The sequence below is a fragment of the Artemia franciscana genome, unplaced genomic scaffold, assembly GCF_032884065.1.
Source record: "Artemia franciscana unplaced genomic scaffold, ASM3288406v1 PGA_scaffold_23, whole genome shotgun sequence".
NCBI lineage: Eukaryota > Metazoa > Arthropoda > Branchiopoda > Anostraca > Artemiidae > Artemia > Artemia franciscana.
In genome coordinates this window covers 3294768-3312876 of record NW_027062649.1, presented here as the reverse complement: position 1 = coordinate 3312876, position 18109 = coordinate 3294768, and the positions used below count along the sequence as shown (strand labels likewise).

Below are 18109 nucleotides of genomic sequence, written 5' to 3'. Positions count from 1 at the left end.
TTGTTGCTTTTTCGCCATTGTTTCTTCTCTTTTTCTATCTGGCACCTAACAAGAACAGCATTAATGCATAAGGTATTTTTTTTAACTGAATCCCCGATTTTTATTAGTTTTTTTACTACTATTTTACTATTTTTACGAGTATGGTTGTCCCCAATAGTTAAGTCATTAGTCCTATTTAGTTAGTTCAAAAATATCCGATTTCACAATTTCAGTATCTTTGGAACTTTCAGGGTCCTTAGGATTAATATAGGAGGGAGGGTCAGGGGCATTTCCAGGATTTTCTTTAGGAGGGGGGCACATAATAGGTTGCTTGGACAAACTTGCGAAAAAAGAAATACCCGTAATTTAAAGCGAACCTCGATAATTATGTGTCATAGGTAGGTAGTGGAAATGGTCGTAAATTTAATATGAAATTTGGTAAGGGTTAAATTCTAAATCTGTTGAAATTAAAATGGTTAAAAACATTGATACAAAAAATACTAAGCTATAAAAGCCACCCCGCCATAAAAAAAGAATAAAAAGTTGTTCATCATCTACAAAAAAAAATTATATTTAATATTTTCTGCATATTTTTGCCTTTTTACTTCTGACCGCTATAGCGAGTGAGTTGAGCTTTTTCATGTCAAAAATAAAAAAATGGTCTTGAACCATCTTTTGGGGTAATGCACTCTTTGTGACAATTGGAATAGGTCAAATCATTTAGCATGTCACCTAACTTTGTAGCCTCGCTTAGTAACTACGATAGTAATGAAGAATGAGAAATGAAGATAAAGATACAGCTTGTGTATTCATAAAAGGTATATTAAACATTATAGTTCCTTTAGGGATGTTACAACAAAAACAAAACGAAGAAATAGAAATAAATAGAAGACATTTAAAGGAGGGTTTTAAGTATAGATAATAAAGCATTATCTAATCACTGTTTCTTTTTAAAAATAGTGTTTTAATAAAGGGTGTCAACTTTGATGAAATCTCAATAATTTACTAATCAAAACTTTACTTTTCATAACAACGTAGTGTATCTTTCCATTTTTTGAAGTTCGATAAATTAAGCCTAAATTACAGAATTTATGATTTTATAAGAAAAAGTCTATTTCTGTGTTTCCACTGCCGACATATGTATTTATTACATGATCGATATCTACCTCAATATTTCGGTGAACGTTTATAATGGCTAATCCTGTCAGTCTAGAGTTCTGTCAGTTTAGAGCTCTTTGTTAGTATTTCTTCTTCTATTCATCCTAAAACATTCGAATAAAGACCAAAATCGTCAGAAAAATATGAACTCTAATAAAGATGCATTTAGGTATGTGCTTCAAATTAAGCATATGAGTCGAAATACTCCTTAAAAAACAAATAATTATTTGTTTGTCATTTTTGTATTTTATAGATATAGATTAGTCATTTCAATTCTCAGGGTTTCAAGCTGTGGTAGATTTCTAATTATTTTTTTTTTAGTCTTGAGATTTTTAGATATTCAATTCAAAGTTTAAATCTCGATTCTTGCCTCGTCACAAGTGCCATATGAGCTCTTAGCTCTTGTTTTTCACTATTTTACACAAAACAATACACTTCATATTTGAAACAAGAGCTAAGAGCTCATATGGTACTTGTCACGAGGTTGGAAGAGCCAATAGCTCATATGGGATAAGCTCTAACAAAATTCCAAGAATCAATAGATTAATTTAAAAGTAAAATCAGAGGCTTAATGCCGGTCGGGATTTAAAATAAGTGCTCCAAGACACGAAGTCCTTCTACACTCGTAAGTTAAAAATGCCTCGTTTTTTCTAATTTTTGCTCTCTCTTCAGCCCCCCCCCCCCTAGATGATCAAATCGGGGAAAACGACTTTATTAAGTCAATTTGTGTAGGTCCCAGACACACGTACCAATTTTCATCGTCCTAGCACGTCAGGAAGCACCGAAATCGCCGAAACACTGGACCCCCCTAACTCCCCCAAAGAGAGTAGATCCGGTCCGGTTACATCAATCACATATCTACGACATTTACTTATTCTACCCAGCAAGTTTCATCCCGTTCTCTCCACTCTAAGCGTTTTCCAAGATTTCAGGTTTCCCCCTCCAACTCCCCCCCCCCCCAATGTCACCAGATCTGGTTGGTATTTAAAATAAGAGCTCTGAGACATGATTTCCTTCTGAATATTAAATTTGAAAATACCTCACGAACGGTCACCCATTCTTAAGTTAAAAATACCTCAATTTTTTCGAATTAAAACCCCCTGCAACTCCCCAAAAAGAGCAGATTCCGTTCGGTTATATCAATCACGTATCTAGGACTTGTGCTTATTCTTCCCACCAAGTTTAATCCCGATCTCTTCACTCTAAGCAATTTCCAAGATTTCCGGTCCCCCCCACCCAATGACACTGGATCCGTTCGGGATTTAAAATAAGACACCTGAGTTGCGAGATTCTTTTAAATATGAAATTTTATTAAGATCCAATCACTCCTTTGTATGTTAAAAATACCTCATTTTTCAAATTTTTCAGAATTAGCCATCCCTCCCCCGAACTACCCCAAGGAGAGCGGATCCGTTCCGATTATTTCAATCATGAATCTAGGATTTGTGCTTATTTTTCCAAGTTTCATCCCGATCCCTCCACTTTAAGCGTTTTCCAAGATTTTAGGTTCCCCCCTTCAACTCCTCCCAATGTCACCAGATCCGGTCATGATTTAAATTGAGATCTCTGAGACACGATATCCTTCTAAATGTCAGATTTCACTAAGATCCGATCACCCGTTTGTAAGTTAAAAACACCTACTTTTTTCTAATTTTTCCGAATTAACCGCTTCGGTAAATACCAAGTGCCATAAAAAAAGATTGTATCCTTCAAGAAGATGTAACTTAGCAATATTAATTCCAAAACTAGCGATTTTCATACCCTCACTCGAACTCGCTAATTTTTCTTTCCGCTCATCAATTTCGCGCATAAGTGTCAGTTTTTCTCCTTCTTTTTCTTCGAGCGCTGTCTCCATTTCTTGAACTCGACTCGCTTCTTTTTCACAAGTTAGGTTCATCTTATCTAATTCCTTCTTCAGGCTTTGCATTTCTGCATTCTCTTTTTTCTGTCTCTTCAATTCCATTTCTTCTCTAAGTTTCAATAGGTCCAACTCCAAGTCAGAGATTTTATTTTTCAGATTTTCATTCGCCGCTCTGGAAAAACAAAGGTTTTTCATATATATATATATATATATATATATATATATATATATATATATATATATATATATATATATATATATATATATATATATATATATATATATATATATATATATATATATATATATTTGAGGAATATTTTCATTGGAATTAGAAAAGCGCAGCAATTCAATTTTTACTGAAAAAACCTCCATGTGAAGCTATGCTTAGTGGGCGACAGGTTTGAAAATGAGGAAAACGTGTGCAGAAAATGAGCGAGAAAATATATCATCATGTAGCCCTAGAAACTATAGCTTTCCTGATTGCTAAGCAAAAGACAAACTCTTCCATTAATCTGAGCTATGCATTAATACGGGTATTATAAAAATTATTCAAGATTAAACACTAAAAATTAATAATTAAGTGACTCACTTATGAACGCATCATTTCAGGTTTGAATTGACCAAAGCCAGAATTGAGCCAGGGGAAAAGGTTTCCATTTTAATGTTCTTGGTTCTTGAAAGTTTTAGTACCAAAATCACAACCAAGTTATTAGAGAGACTTACCCTCCTCCCAGTGAGAGGCACAAAAAATGTGCATGTGACAGGCACAATCTTTTTCCAATAAAGCGGAAGCCATTTAAGAGACATTTTGTTGACATAAGTCAAACTAAAATTCCAATCCCTAAACTACATAATAATAGTATTTTATTTTAAATTGTAAATTTACTTATACACCACCCTGTATTTTTGACGCATGACGCCACAAGGCATTCGAAAATCACTTCGTTCATATATTCCGTACTGTACTTGGGAATGGAGCTTCTACACCATAAATGGTTTTGACTTTCAAAATCAAAATAAAACGCCAATTGTATATACAAACCAAATAGTAAATAAGAGCCAAATTTTGCAAGGATCTATATAGTGGTGTCAAAATTATTAAGTTTTGAAAGTTTGTTTCATTACATTTTCAGTTGTTGGGTTAGCTACCATGGGTAACTTGTCATGGTAACAACATGGAGTGACGAAACGAACCATTCCACTCTTGTTGAGTGCCCTTGATTTAAAGGTAGCGTTGAGAACTCTTTGGATTTAATAGATTAATTATATCAAAGGGCAAATGTTACCAATTATTTCAGACTTAACAAATTCAAATTATTTTCAAGAAATCTAATCATATTTCTATTTAATAATTCTAAATAAAACCTAATTTAATTTCTGATAATATATATGGATTAGGTATTTGGAGGTATTAGGTTAGGTATTTGGAAATAAAAGTATCCCATGCTTCAATTCTCCCTGAAGATTCAATACTCATTTTCCCAAATGTTAACGGATATAGTGGGTGGTCTAATACATATGCCTGAATCCTTGTAAAATACCTTGCTGATAGTATTTGGCTCTGTTCAACTATCAAAGAAAATCCATGTTGGATTTTCTATGGTGCTATGCTAAGGTGGTTTACTAGAATTGTATGTACACTATCAGTCCATAATACATTTTTGAGCTGATATACCTCTTATAAAAATCCATCAGAACTTTGAGAGAATTTGCCCAGGAGAAGGAAGTAAGTGGTCTAAGGATTAATATTCTTTTCAGTCAAGACTGCTTCACTGCTTTGACTTGAGCATTCTATGTGAGCTGTTGATCAAACGTTAATCCTAAAATCATATGGTTAGCTTTAGGCTGAATTACTGAGCTTTTCATGTAAAGCTGTGATACTCAAACCTTTTGTTTATTGTAAAAGACTGCTGCTTTCGTTTTGTTCAATGTAGTTGAAAGGTCTTGAAGTCATGTCTTTGAGGATGACAACTCTCCATAGCTCTTAGGACATGGTTGGTAAGCTTTTCCCTGGGGGCACGTAATGTATATTTAGAAAGAGTGATTGTATAAACTTTGGAGGGGACACATTAAATTGGTAATCAGAACTTATAATGCCCTTTTTAAGATTCAGAGTGATTGGAGGGTGGATAACCCCCACAACTTGTATTTTCTCAAAATGTAACTGATAGAAATACTGAAATGGCCATTTGCTGTCATAGAAACTTTGAAAACAGCTCATTTGATTAATAAATGAAAGATCTAGTGTCCCTTTTAGCAGTCAAAAGTCATTGGAGGGCAACTAACCTCCCTCCCACGCCCACCATTTCCCCAAACATATTCAAAAATTTTTTCAGATAGCCATTTTGTTCAACATAAAAAAGACCGGAAATTATGTCTTTGAGGATGAAACCACCCCTCCTCACAGCCCTCAGAGCTAGGGTTGTAAGCTATGCTCTGGGGACAAAATAAGGCATATATACAAAGGGTGATTGTATAAACTTTGGAGGGGCTAGTTGGATTGGTATTCAGAAATTCTAGTCCCCTCTTTAAGATTCAGAGTCATCAGAGAGTGGATAAACCCCTCCCCCAAACCTTGTATCATCCCAAAATGCGTCTGATAGAAACTTTGAGATGGCCATGTTGTTGTAAAAACTTCAAAAAAGGCTCATTTGATTGGATATTGAAAGGACTAGTGCCCTTTTTATTAGTCAAAAGTGATTTGAGGGCTACAAGCCCCCCCCCATATGCCCATAAATTTCCAAAACAAATCTAACCAAAGTTTTAAGATAGTTATTTTGTTTAGTGTGGTTGAAAAGTCTAGAAATTATGTCTTTGACAACCCCAATTCCTTCTCAAGACCAGAACATCATTTGCACTTTACTGAAAAGAAAATGTCCATGGATTGTCTGTTTAGTATACATATATACTGATATATATTCCTCAATAGTAAACAACAGAGAACAAAATTTTGTTCAGGGAATATTTTTTTTTTTTAATTTCAGGTAAAATTAAAAAAAAAAAATTCTGAATCTTTTCAGCATTCTGTATTTTAGCTTTTTATGGCACTTGGTATTAACCAAGTGACATATAGCAATCGCCAATTCTGTTGGTCTGTCAGTCTGTCAGTCCTGGTTTTGCTGCTACATGTACAAAGTAAACATGATAAAATTAGAAGACTTATACAGTGTATCAAGGTGAATCAATATCTGTGGAATATAGTTTTAAAAATTGAATTTATGATTAAATAACAAATTGTTTAACCAATATTTTAACCCTTTTCTTTCGCCAAAAATGAGAAAAGGGTACCATCTTTAAAGGTTCAAAAAGGGCTTAAAATCGAATTTCCGACTAAAGCAACTATTATATTCGGAAAAAGCATAATAAAGGCATCAAGCAGTATGTTCACCTAATTCATAGCTCAGTAAAGGAAATATCTCCAAATTTACCGAAATCACTCCTAAAAGAAACAGTTAAGACAGGATTTTTATTATTCATATTGACAATCATTTCAAACGATTTACTTGTTACTTATTACGGTGTAACTCTTTACTTATCACTTCAAATACAACTACATAATCAAAAAATATGAACGTTGATATTGATGCTATTACGGCCAAAGTCATCACCTGCTCAATACCAATCGAACAACTTTTCCAAAACATAAGGCAAATCAAAAATCTAGACTATTGGAACCGTCAAAGACGTATATTAATGTCACTTTTAATTTAAGAGGGTCAAACTGTCGAAGTTCCAAAGGAAGACCGCCTGTCGGCAATGACAACATCTGATTAACGATAGCTATAAACCGAGAAGAACACTTCTTCAGCTTCAACAGATGTTTATCATTACCACTATCTGAGTTTTCACAATCCAAAGTAAAATTCATGTAGACAGATAGGGCATGAGCATATTAACACAGACAGAACATATTAAGAAACGAGAGAGAATAGCGACAATTGCTCCGTAATTTCCCCCGCATCACCGTCAGTTGAGTTTTTTGGAGCTACACCTTGAAGTTTTGCACATTATAGTCATGTTTCGATTCGACATACTGCTTAAACAGAAATAGTGAATGTCTGTTTTAAGTTTGACAGCTTTTCAAATAGGAAGGGTTTTCTCTCTTTGCTGGACTTCTCAATTAGACAATTTCTTATAGCATTTCTTAGGTTACCATCTTCAGAAAGAACGGTGGACAAGGGATCACAAGATATTTCAATTTTATTCTCCACTTTACGCACAACAGGACCAATGAGCATGACAGATGCTACTTCCATTGATAGTTCTCTGCTTCTTGCTTTAAAATAGCATTGTTGAGTTTTAAAGGAAGCTTTTCGATGTTCTTCTTTAGGATTACTTATTCCGAATAAAAATAGTCGGGATGCATATCGAAATAATCGTCGGCTTGCTCTGGTCACATTTGGGAGCTCTTGTGCAGAAACTTGACTCTCGTAGCCACTACCAATCCCATGATCGCTGCTTACGAAAAATTCTTGATAATCAATAAATAAAACATTATCTAAACTCCCTGTTTATTACCCTCTTTTAACGTTTCAATGAAAGAATATAATATAGCTGCAATTCAATAGCTGATATTCAGCATTATCTATCTACCGAATTTTATTTTTGGAATTCACTTGGATTATCCTTCAGATGAATTCAATCTATGGGATTGAAATGACAATTTAAGTTTAATAGTAAATTGTAAACTTTTTACTTGTTATTGTTGATAAGTTTGGGGTAAACTTTAATTATTAGTTATGTCATGGTATATGATGATGGTGTTGTTGGCTAGGGGTTGGCCCGTACTGGTCAGATTCATGTTATTTTGAAGACGTAAGCATGTCGGTTTGGTTTCTAGTCCTGCGTGGTCAAACAGTTATTAGTTAAATATATTCCACTGATTACTTTGCGATTAAATTTTTTCCATTTCTTCTCCATTTTCCGGGCTATGGAGTCTTAGGGGAAGGGGCGTGTGTTTCTTATGTATTTTGTGATAATTTACAGTTGGATAAAAACATATTCAAATCATTTTTATTGAAAAATGGACTGAACAAGTTTTTCAGGAACATGTGAAAATACAAGGCTCTTCTATTTTTTAAGCAGTTTCAGACCATTCTCTAAGAAAAAGAACAAGAAAATCATAGTTTTGGCCCTGTAAATGCAAAGCCCTGAAACTAATGAATCCAGTGATAGAACTATGTTGTCCCTATGGTGCAAGTTTCACAGGGAACATAACCCTCAAGAGCGTTTCAAAGATTACATAAAGATGAATCTTATTACAGTAGAGTACTATCGGTATTTCAAGTTGCCAAAGATATTAAAAAGGAGATTTCAAAGGAGACAAAGAGCATTGAACGACAAAGTGACAAAAGTAATCCCAAGGAAAAATACTGAGAGATTTATAAGACCTCTGTTCTCTAACCTCAAGCCTCTATTTTCTAGCCTTTAACCTCTTTTTTCTATCCTGTAACCTCGATTTTTTAACTTTTAAGTTTTTCTAACCTCTAACCACTAGCTTATTCTCAATTTTAAACCAGCAACATGAAATTCATACAAGGTTCAGCTATGGCAGAATTCGCGGAACACAAAAGGGAGTCGGATTTCACATAGGCGGATTTCACTAAAGAGGATTTTCTCGAATTACCGTATTAGCAAATTCATCAATCTACCGTTTTTCTTTTACCACAATCAAACCACTGCTTTCTCAATAAGAAGATTCAGACATAAAATAATCCTCAGTAAGACACAAATCTAAGAGGCTAAGCAAAAATAATTATTTTGAGGTTAAGTAAAAGGTATTAAGCAAATAATTATTTTGAGGTTAAGAGGTTAAGCAAAAATAATTATTACCATCCCTCATCCAGCATTAGCTTCTCTCATCCAGTTTCCTAAAGTTTCAAGCAAAATTAAAAAAGACATTTAATTACACAATTTTAATTTATCAACAGAATTTCGTATTTATTTAAATTGGACTTTCTTTACTTTAGCCTCTGCAAAATTATTAATTATCTCATCTTAAATGATTGCTTCTAATTCTTCATGTTTAAAATTAATTAAATTCGGTCTACTTACTGTTATTTGATAGGAAAGGCTACGAAGATATGGCAAAAATAGAAATTTCAGATTCAATTTGCTTCTGCTTACTGCCAACTGCAGTCTATCCAACAGCATACTGCAGTCCCTCTATTCTATTTCAATAAAAATAAAATTCCGAAGATTTTATCTACGCAATAGCCGTTAGATTATTTATTTGAAATTTTGTACCCCTAAATTTCCGCAGCCGGGGCAAGTGCCCCCTTCCTCTAAAACCGCAGCTGCAGTCAGAAATAACATTTTTTCGAACTATCATATTTCTAAAGCTTTCACTTCTTTTTATAAGAAGCAAAATACAGTAGCCGTACATTGCTTCAAAACAGGCATCAAAATGCTACACAGCCCAAAGAGCTGGCATATCTATTAAAATCTACACGATTCAACAACTTTTAACTATTATGTCATCGTGCTTAAAAAAACATAGCTTCTTAAAAAATTTTCCTAAAAAAAACTACTTAAAAAATAATACGTTAAAAAACTTGTTTAAAAATAATACTTCATTACATGATACTTCTTTTAGAATTTGAACTATATATCAAAAAATCCTCTGGGGCATTTTCATGCACTGGTCATATTCGCAGGGGTGTATTTACTGAATAAAGATTGGGGAGATGAACTCATTATAGGACACGAGGGACTTAGAATCTTTCAGTCAGTACCTCTATCTAAAAGACCGCCATTACTCCACATTTCCTACACCCCGCAGACAGAGTCATCGATAATTAAAATGTTCAGCGGCGGTAATGGATTTTACCGACTGCATGATCATTTTTACAGACTAAGTTGGCTGATATTACTATTGAAACTACTTAATTTCTTATCAACTGATTTTCTTTCATTAATTTTATGTCATTTATTTCCATAGCCCATTAACCTCATAAAAAAAATTTGCCGACTGTCTGAGAACACTGGGGGGTGTCCCCTCCCCCATGCGTAACGCCCTTGTCCGAAGATGAACATGGCAGTATTTTGGTAGGCGTAAGGGAGACAAATTTTTCTAATAATAATTTATTTCTAAACCCATTATATAAGGAAGAATAAGTGGAATAGCATACATATGGGAAAAATGTTGAAAATAAACAAGCATACACTCTCTACGACAGAACTACAAAATCAAATGCATCAGAGCTATTGAAAGAGACGATTATGAGGACCTAACGGCAAATAACCCTCTTTTTCAACTTTAAATCCATAAATTTTCAATGAAATATGAGTAGCATCAAACTTATTCTATATCAACTTAAAATACTTTGTCCGTGAGGACAGGGGTTCAAATCCTGATGTCGCTGGTTATTTGGTTTGGAGCGGGAGTCAATGGTGTGACTCTGTAAGCTCAGCCAGAGTCGACCCAGCTCTAAATAGGTACCTGGAGAAATGTGGGGAGGAACGTGGGAAACATCGGATAATTTGCCCCCAATCACGCATTGCACTCCCGGCCGATGGCAGCGAATCTGGAGATCAGTACCTGCACTACGAAAACCATTAGTCCGCATGCGAAGAAGCTTTAAGAAGTTTTTAGATCGCCAAAGCAAAACCAATTAAATACATGCAAAGTCGAAAATACAAAACTCGTATATATCACGTACCTTGAATATCAAATAATAAGAAGACGAATAATCAAACAGTTCGTGGTGACGAACTGTAGTAAGGAACGACCCGGCTCAACAGTAACTGAAACTCTAAAAAACGTGATTTTGATACCTATAGTTACATCAAAAGAATCACATTTTAATGATGATTTTAAATATATTAGTTTCATCAAGTTTAGTTTTACACATCAAATGTTACGAGAGAAAATGTGCCCTATTTTAGAAAATAGGGGAAAACACCCCTAGAAGTCATAAAATCTTAATGAAAATCACGCAATCAGATTCAGCGTATCAGAGAACCCTACAATAAAGTTACGCCTCGCTATTTACGCTAAAGTGTTTTAATTGTTTTAAAAGTAGAGTTGTGACAAAGAGTCAAACTTCAGCGTAAAGAGCGGGGCGTTGAGGAGGGGACAATCCCTTTCATATACGGAATAATTTCTGTTCATTTAAAGTTTTAATGCCGTTCCTTACTTGCAGTTAAAAAACTTGATATTTTTGTTTAATAATAAAAAAAGGAACTGAATGGCTGCAAGATGATGAATAAAAAATAGCTAAAGCCTTACAGATATCAAATAAGAAAACATGTTTTTCCAACTGAAAATAAGGGGCAACATTAAAACTCAAAACTCACAAAAATTATTCCGTATGTGAAGGGGATGTCGCCTCTCCAATACCCTGCTATTCATTCTAAAAATTTTAAATACTTTTGAAAAAGCTTCCTATTCTAATTCAACGACGCTTGTGTATCAAGAGCCGTACTTCAAAAACCGAGACAAACAGTCAAACTTTAAATTTGATTAGACTTTAATTAGACAAACTTTGACTTCAAACAGATATTGAATAGATATCATTAAATGACTAAATCGAGGCTAAGCTGGCAACATCATGACCTAATATAAAATATTTATATAGTAGACATAAGACGCAAGGAAGTCACTACCATCCATTTTGTGATAGTTATATGATTAAAATACAGAGTAAAATAAAACACCTTCATTTATAATTTTTAGCTGCAAAGCTAAACTACAGAAAATCTTTTAATAAAATAATTAAAAACTCCAGATGAAAAATGCCGAAATGGGACATTGCCCAAAACCGACTTGGAACCGCTGCTCTATGTAATTTTATGTCTATATGCTACACCAACAAAAACTACCCTCATAAAAAAATTATTATGGCTCCCTTATAAGATTATGAGAATAAAAGATGTGCCCTTTCGTTTTTGGAACTGCAAATGTCTGTTTCAGAATCCATGATAAGTACAAGCAAGTTTTTTTCTTGGGCTTGTGGCCAGGGGCATTTTTGATAAGATCAGGCTGCACTAGTAAAAAGGAAAAAAACTTAAAAGTAATAAAACCCAAACAAGCCTTAAGCAATAAGAATACTGTAGACACATAGAAAGATTTTAGCCTGAATTTAGTAAAAATGTAGATCGAAAGGAGTAACTGTAAAAACTGAAGCGCTGTGTAAGTTGCAGTTACTTTCGAATGAACGATTTTTAACAGTTAACGTTTACCTAAGATTTTTACGAATATCTTTTTCTTTCTTTCTACGTTCAAACAAAATTCTTGCTTAAACAGTAAGTTACTCTTTTATCAGAGGGAATCAACTGTTCTTGGAGGACAATTTTAGTATCGTAAAGAATTCACAATACAAATATGTAAAGCCACCAATGTTTGTTAAGGTAGAGCCACCCTCTTTCTTTTACTTGGAACTGAATAATGAGGGCTTTAGTCTTCACTAATTGATTGGTAGATTACTTCGGAGTGTTTGTCTCTAATTAGGGCCCGTTTTTCGCACTTCTTGCTCCTAGTTTTGGCGGTAATCCAAAATCAGGTTTTGGCGTTGGTCAGACAGGCAATTTTGAGAATTTGGGACACTGTTTAATATCTATACTGTGTTTGACACTGACCATAAGTTCAGCCCAAACAGTGTTCGTTTCATGTGGAAAACAAGCTACCAGCAAATGCTTCTCTGATTCACATAACTTAAGTGGACTTGCGCGCAAACATCTGTCAGAAGAGGGAGCAATAGTTGGTATAGTGTTAACTTCAACAAAAAATAACCATTAATGCTGTTGAGATATCATTTTGTTAACACAGAAGAACGCGAGGCAGACCAAGACAAGGAAGAGTGACCTGATGTATTCCAGATTTCCAGGACCATTTGTCTGACTGATGCAAAATTCAGTTTCTTGTTTACCAAGAAAACGATGGTTAAGTAGGGACAAGAAGCGGAAGCTACTGATTAGTATGACAAAGAAACAGGTTAAGGTTACCGCCAAAATAGGCTCCAGCGTTTTCGCCAAAATACTCCCTGGTTTTGAGAACCAGAAACGGTCTTCCCACAGATAATTATTTTTAAAATAATAGTGAGGGTTCTGGCCTCTCTTGTGCCCGTGGCAAAATCTTGTTTAGCACCCACCCCTCCCTGTCTCGTACCAAATTTTCACAAACTTTGTTGCATCCCCCCCCCTAAAACCGCTTTTATAAATTACCCAGACAACGTTTCAGCGGAACCTCTGGTCAACAAGAAAATAGACCTTATAGTTCAGTCATATATACTTCCACCATTCCAGATACAAAGAATCAAAGAATAAAAAAAAAAAAATGAAAATTGAGAAAATGGAACACATCCAAATGCCCGGTAAATAGAACTAATTCGTGAATAACAGTTTTAAAAAATCATACTTGATATCAACATTATTTCCCGTCATTAATTCATCCATAACATCAAAAAATTCGACATAATCAGTATCGGTAGGAATTCCATCTTGTGAACAAGCACTCTCATTAGAAACATTCCTATAAGTGGTGGGGAGAACTCTTAACTGGAGCCACGACGTCGGAATGACCCATTCATTGTTTACCGAATTCAAAAATGAGACTGCAGCAAAACAGTAAATTTACCTGGTAATGATTACTGTGCAGTTGTAAAAGGTAAAACTAAATCACTTTGTCGTCAGCATTTTTTTTTTTTTTTTTTTTTTTCACAAACTGGGCATACAAAAACTACTTGTGTAAACAATAAGGACTACTGTAAAAATTATGTATTATTTTAAAAGTGACTAAGTGTGTTACAAAATAACTGACATATCTATATTTTGATTTATGCCGTACACATAAAAGATGTTTGTATATGACATAAACAGACACCTATAAAATATTTAAATCCAATGATGAAGAACGATGCAATAGCCAAAGTTAAGCCTCTAATGAGAATTAGTCATTAGTAATAATAAAAACGGCTGGTAATTTATGCTTAACAATAATTAGTAACAATGATTTAAAGTTAATTTTTATCTAACGGTATTATCAGATGATTCTTTGACAGTAGGAGGTGGGGGAGATAATGGTACCAAAAAGTCTGTTCATGAGTCATAATTTCGGAATTTAGACTTTGGGGGAGGGTTCCTAGAGAAAGGTTCCTGCTAGAGAAAGGGGAGGTTCCTGCTCATTTATGTGCTGGTCAAATGTTGTCAGAGGAATCAAGAGACGACATGTCTCTAGAGTGTCTAATCCCAGTTTTGCGACCGCAAAAAGGTTCTTCGGAGTTTCTTTCTGAATGTCAAGAAGGCTGAATGTCAACTCCTGAATTTCAAGAAGGTCTGGACGAGAAAACTATAGATCGATCTTTGGTAATAAAACTCAATAAAGGTCCCAAGCCTTCAAATACACTTACCATATATGGCATCTAGAGCCTTCTTTTGTCCCATAAATTAGAACTCCCTTAAGAGATAGTAGGAGGAAGCGACATTTCCCAATCTTGCTATATACTTCACGACGGTGGCAATTGGCGTAGAACTTCCTTCACAAAGGGGCTACATGAAAGAATCGCAAGTATAATCCGTGATGATTACGAGCACCCTCACTGAGGAAATCCATGTTTTGACAGTTGCAGTGCCATGGGCAAGGTGGCATTGCAAGTAATTTTTAATATTCCTAGTACTAGCACTTTTTCACTCATTGCCTTTGTCACAATTGCTTCAGTGTGGATTTGGTGGCGTTCATTATTACCCATACTAAGTATTGATGATATTAGTTTAGTTTCTCACTATCCCCATTCAATACACGCCATCTTACAGATTCTAACACATAGGACAGAGAACAACAGGGCAGCACAGGGCATGTTTCACTCCGAGCCCCACATAAACCGCTCTTATAATACCTATGCTAAAAATTTACCGAGGAATTCCTCGACCTATTAAACACAATAGACCACGTATAAGAGCAATTTTCAAGATAAAATGCTGCATATCTTGATGATCTATTTTATCAGGGAATGGTTCTTCTTCTTTGAGTGGCTTCTTCCCTTTTGGTCTTCACTAATATGTGGCACAAATTGAGCTATGTAATCGCTAACTAAATGGTCAAATTTAGGGAGTTTTCGTAGCGGCCTTTCAAGAAATTATGTCCCAATTCACAAATTTTAGTTTCCCTTTTTTTAAAGCCTATTATAGTAGCTAGACTGCACCGTGAGCTACCAAGATTAATAAGCACCAACAGACAAATTAAATAAAGATTTACCATCCTTGTATCTTCGTTCATCTGAATTTTGGGATGTAATCTGTCAGAACAGATCCGAGGTTTTTTCTTATATAATGTCTCGTCTTAGAACGTTTTTCTTATAGGCTGTTCAAGGAACTACGTCACATTGTCAGGATAAACAAGGAACAATAGCCAAATTAAATAAGGAATTTTTAGCTTCGGGTTACGTAATCTTAGGGCTGTTTCTGCTTTTACACAACACTGTCATCTGTTATGGTTTGTTCAGGGGGCCTGTTCAACCGTTTACAATCACAGTGGGGTTTTTTTGGATACCTGTTAAGGGGTAACTTCGGACACTTTACTAAAGTGTCCAGAATAGTCCCCTTGTGGTCTAAAAAGTACATTTTTAATTTCAAAGATTATTGACTATGCTATTTTGCCTAGCAGTCTATAGCTTTAAAAATCTCGAGATAATTCAAAATAAAGCTTTAAGAGTTCTTGGAATGTTTCTTCATTTCCTATGCAATTTGAAAGTTTCTCAGAAACAAATATTCTCTTCTTGTTTCTTAATATATCGAGCCATAGTCAACTTAAAGAATTACTTTGGAATGATAATATTCAATATTTAGCCAATTACTTTTAAGGTTCACAACTTCTACCCACTTGCTTCTTTGGCATTCGATAGTGAGATAAATCATTTTCTATTTTTTCTTTCTCTTTTTACAGGTAACATAAGTGTATCTCCCTAATAGCTTTATTTGATTTTTTTTTTTCTAAATTTTATTCCTTAAGGAGAAATCTTTAATAAAAATTCACGGCTGTGGCAGGATGTTATAGAAGTAAGATGCTAAGTTACCTAATTATACGATATATTGACAAGGTAGCCAAAGCCATTATATTTGACAAATTATATAAGAAAAAAAAACAAGTTTTCTTAACTGAAAGTAAGGAACGACATAAAAACTTAAAACGAAAAGAAATTACTTCGTATATGAAAGGGGCTGCTTCCTCATCAACGCCCCACTCTTTACGCAACAATTTTTAACTGTTTTTAAAAGTAGAGTTAAGAGAAAGAGTCAAACTTTAGCGTAAAGAGCGGGGTGTTGATGAGGAAGCAGTCGCTTCCTCATATACGATAACATAATTGTGTAATACGATAACATATATTGTGTAATATACGATAATATAATTGTGTAAAGGCTATTATTTAGTTCTAAACCTGCGATACCGTAATGTTTGTTTGTCAAGTCTTGGTGCATAGAAAAACTTTGTCTTTATTATTGTTTTTGTTATTTATGCTGTCATTGTTTTTTGTCCTTTTGGTTTTTCTTCTATTTGCTCTGATAATTGATCGATTTTATACTGATTTAATTAAAAACCCTTTGTACAAAACAAGCGAAAGGATGGAGCACAAGTGGAAATAAAATAAACCGAAAAAATACAAACATATACACTTGTAAAACACCCACAACAATTATGAATTGTAGTTTACAAGCATATAAAAAAAGTGGAGGCAGAAGGGGAGACCGGGGTTATCTCGGACAGCTACTTTTGGGAAGCAATGTTCTGGAACCTATTTGACCGATTGGTCACTTCGAGGGCTCAAACTTCTTGTTTTCCCCTGAAGTTTCTTTGGTCCAGGGTTTGTGTTTTTTCTTCTTTTAAACATATATGAGCATCATTTTTTCTATTTTTGGTCAGTATCCGAGGTCACCCCACATAGTGGGGAGGCTTCGAACATTCTTAGGGGTGAATTTGGACACACTAAATATAGCTTTCATTTATTCAAAAATGGAACCAGATTGACATCTCAATGAATATAAAAGTAAAAAAAAGCAGTCAGCAGAGTCATAGAAATTTGAGATTTAGTTTTAACGACTATTGTAGGACAAGAGATTGCATTCATAATTTGTTATCACACTCATCTGGTGCTACCAGCACCTTCTGGAAGAGGCAGTCTGGGAGTCTTGAGTTGTTTTTAGTTGTCCAACCGTTTTTAGGCTTTATAATCATGTTTGCTCATCCTTTTCATTGCTATCTGCTTGTCCTTCAGTTCATTTTATTTCTGGCGTGTCAGTCAATATTCTAGTTTTACCTCTTCGATGGTTTCCATGACCAGTTGTGAGTGTTCCACCAGCCCTTGGGAAGGATCTAAGCAATTTTGGAGAAACCAAATTTGACTTTTAGCAGTGCGAATATTGGTATCTAGATCTAGCCATTCTGAATCAGATTCATTCCTTCGTATAAGAGCAGCCCACCAGTACTTAAAGAAAGAAAGAAAACCACTTCTGTGAAAATGTCATGAATGAAAGGATGCATACCGGTAGACCTGACTATCAAAATTATGTTTCAAGGGAAACTTTTCTTCAAATATGGATCACAAGTGAGTCCTACCTCCTTGTAAGTGGATGTGTGTTTACATTTCATTTTTTTTTAGTCCCTGCTAAACAGGTTCGAAGCCTCCAATATTCAAAGTTTGTGTCTTGTGTGACCAGTAGAGTCGAGAGGTAAGCATTTTGATGCTAGAACTCTTGCACAGGTCAACCAAACTAGGGTTAAGTGGCTTTCCAACAGTAGGCTTTCTATTATCTGTCTTTTCACGAAGTCTTCCATTGTTTGTAAAAGCCGACCACTGTTCTTCCATCTACTATAGTTGGCTGGTCTTAATGTGCTGGGAGGAGCGCTGCGTATCATACTTTGCGCAAAGTGTACCCTGGGGAACTCAATATGTTCCACTACCAATCTTTCTAATTCAGTACTAAACCGGTTTTATCGGTTTATTTTATTCGGTTTATTTTATTTCCGCTTGTGCTCGTCCTTTCGCTTGTTTTGTACAAAGGGTTTTAATTAAATCAATATAAAATTGATCAATTATCAGAGCAAATAGAAGAAAAACCAAAAGGACAAAAAACAATGACAGCATAAATAACAAAAACAATAATAAAGACAAAGTT

The 18109-nt window shown here is 34.7% G+C and overlaps 2 protein-coding genes across 7 annotated transcripts in view; one reads left to right on the top strand and one right to left on the bottom strand.

The window, feature by feature from the left end:
- LOC136041519 (exosome complex component RRP46-like) overlaps positions 1-18109 on the top strand; it is a gene marked incomplete at its 5' end in the record, with an annotated part of 363665 nt that overhangs the window by 183672 nt on the left and 161884 nt on the right. The window lies entirely within an intron of this gene.
- Positions 1-18109, bottom strand: part of LOC136041468 (PAS domain-containing protein cky-1-like) — a 121395-nt gene that overhangs the window by 53991 nt on the left and 49295 nt on the right. For 5 of the 6 annotated variants that reach the window (XM_065726156.1, XM_065726160.1, XM_065726161.1 and 2 more), the window contains exon 6: positions 2899-3170. In XM_065726156.1, the coding sequence (XP_065582228.1) occupies positions 2899-3100 (202 nt within the window). In that variant the 5' untranslated portion in view covers positions 3101-3170. Of the gene's footprint in view, positions 1-2898; positions 3171-14349; positions 14489-18109 lie in introns of all 6 variants that reach the window. The other variant, XM_065726157.1, reaches the window with a different exon arrangement.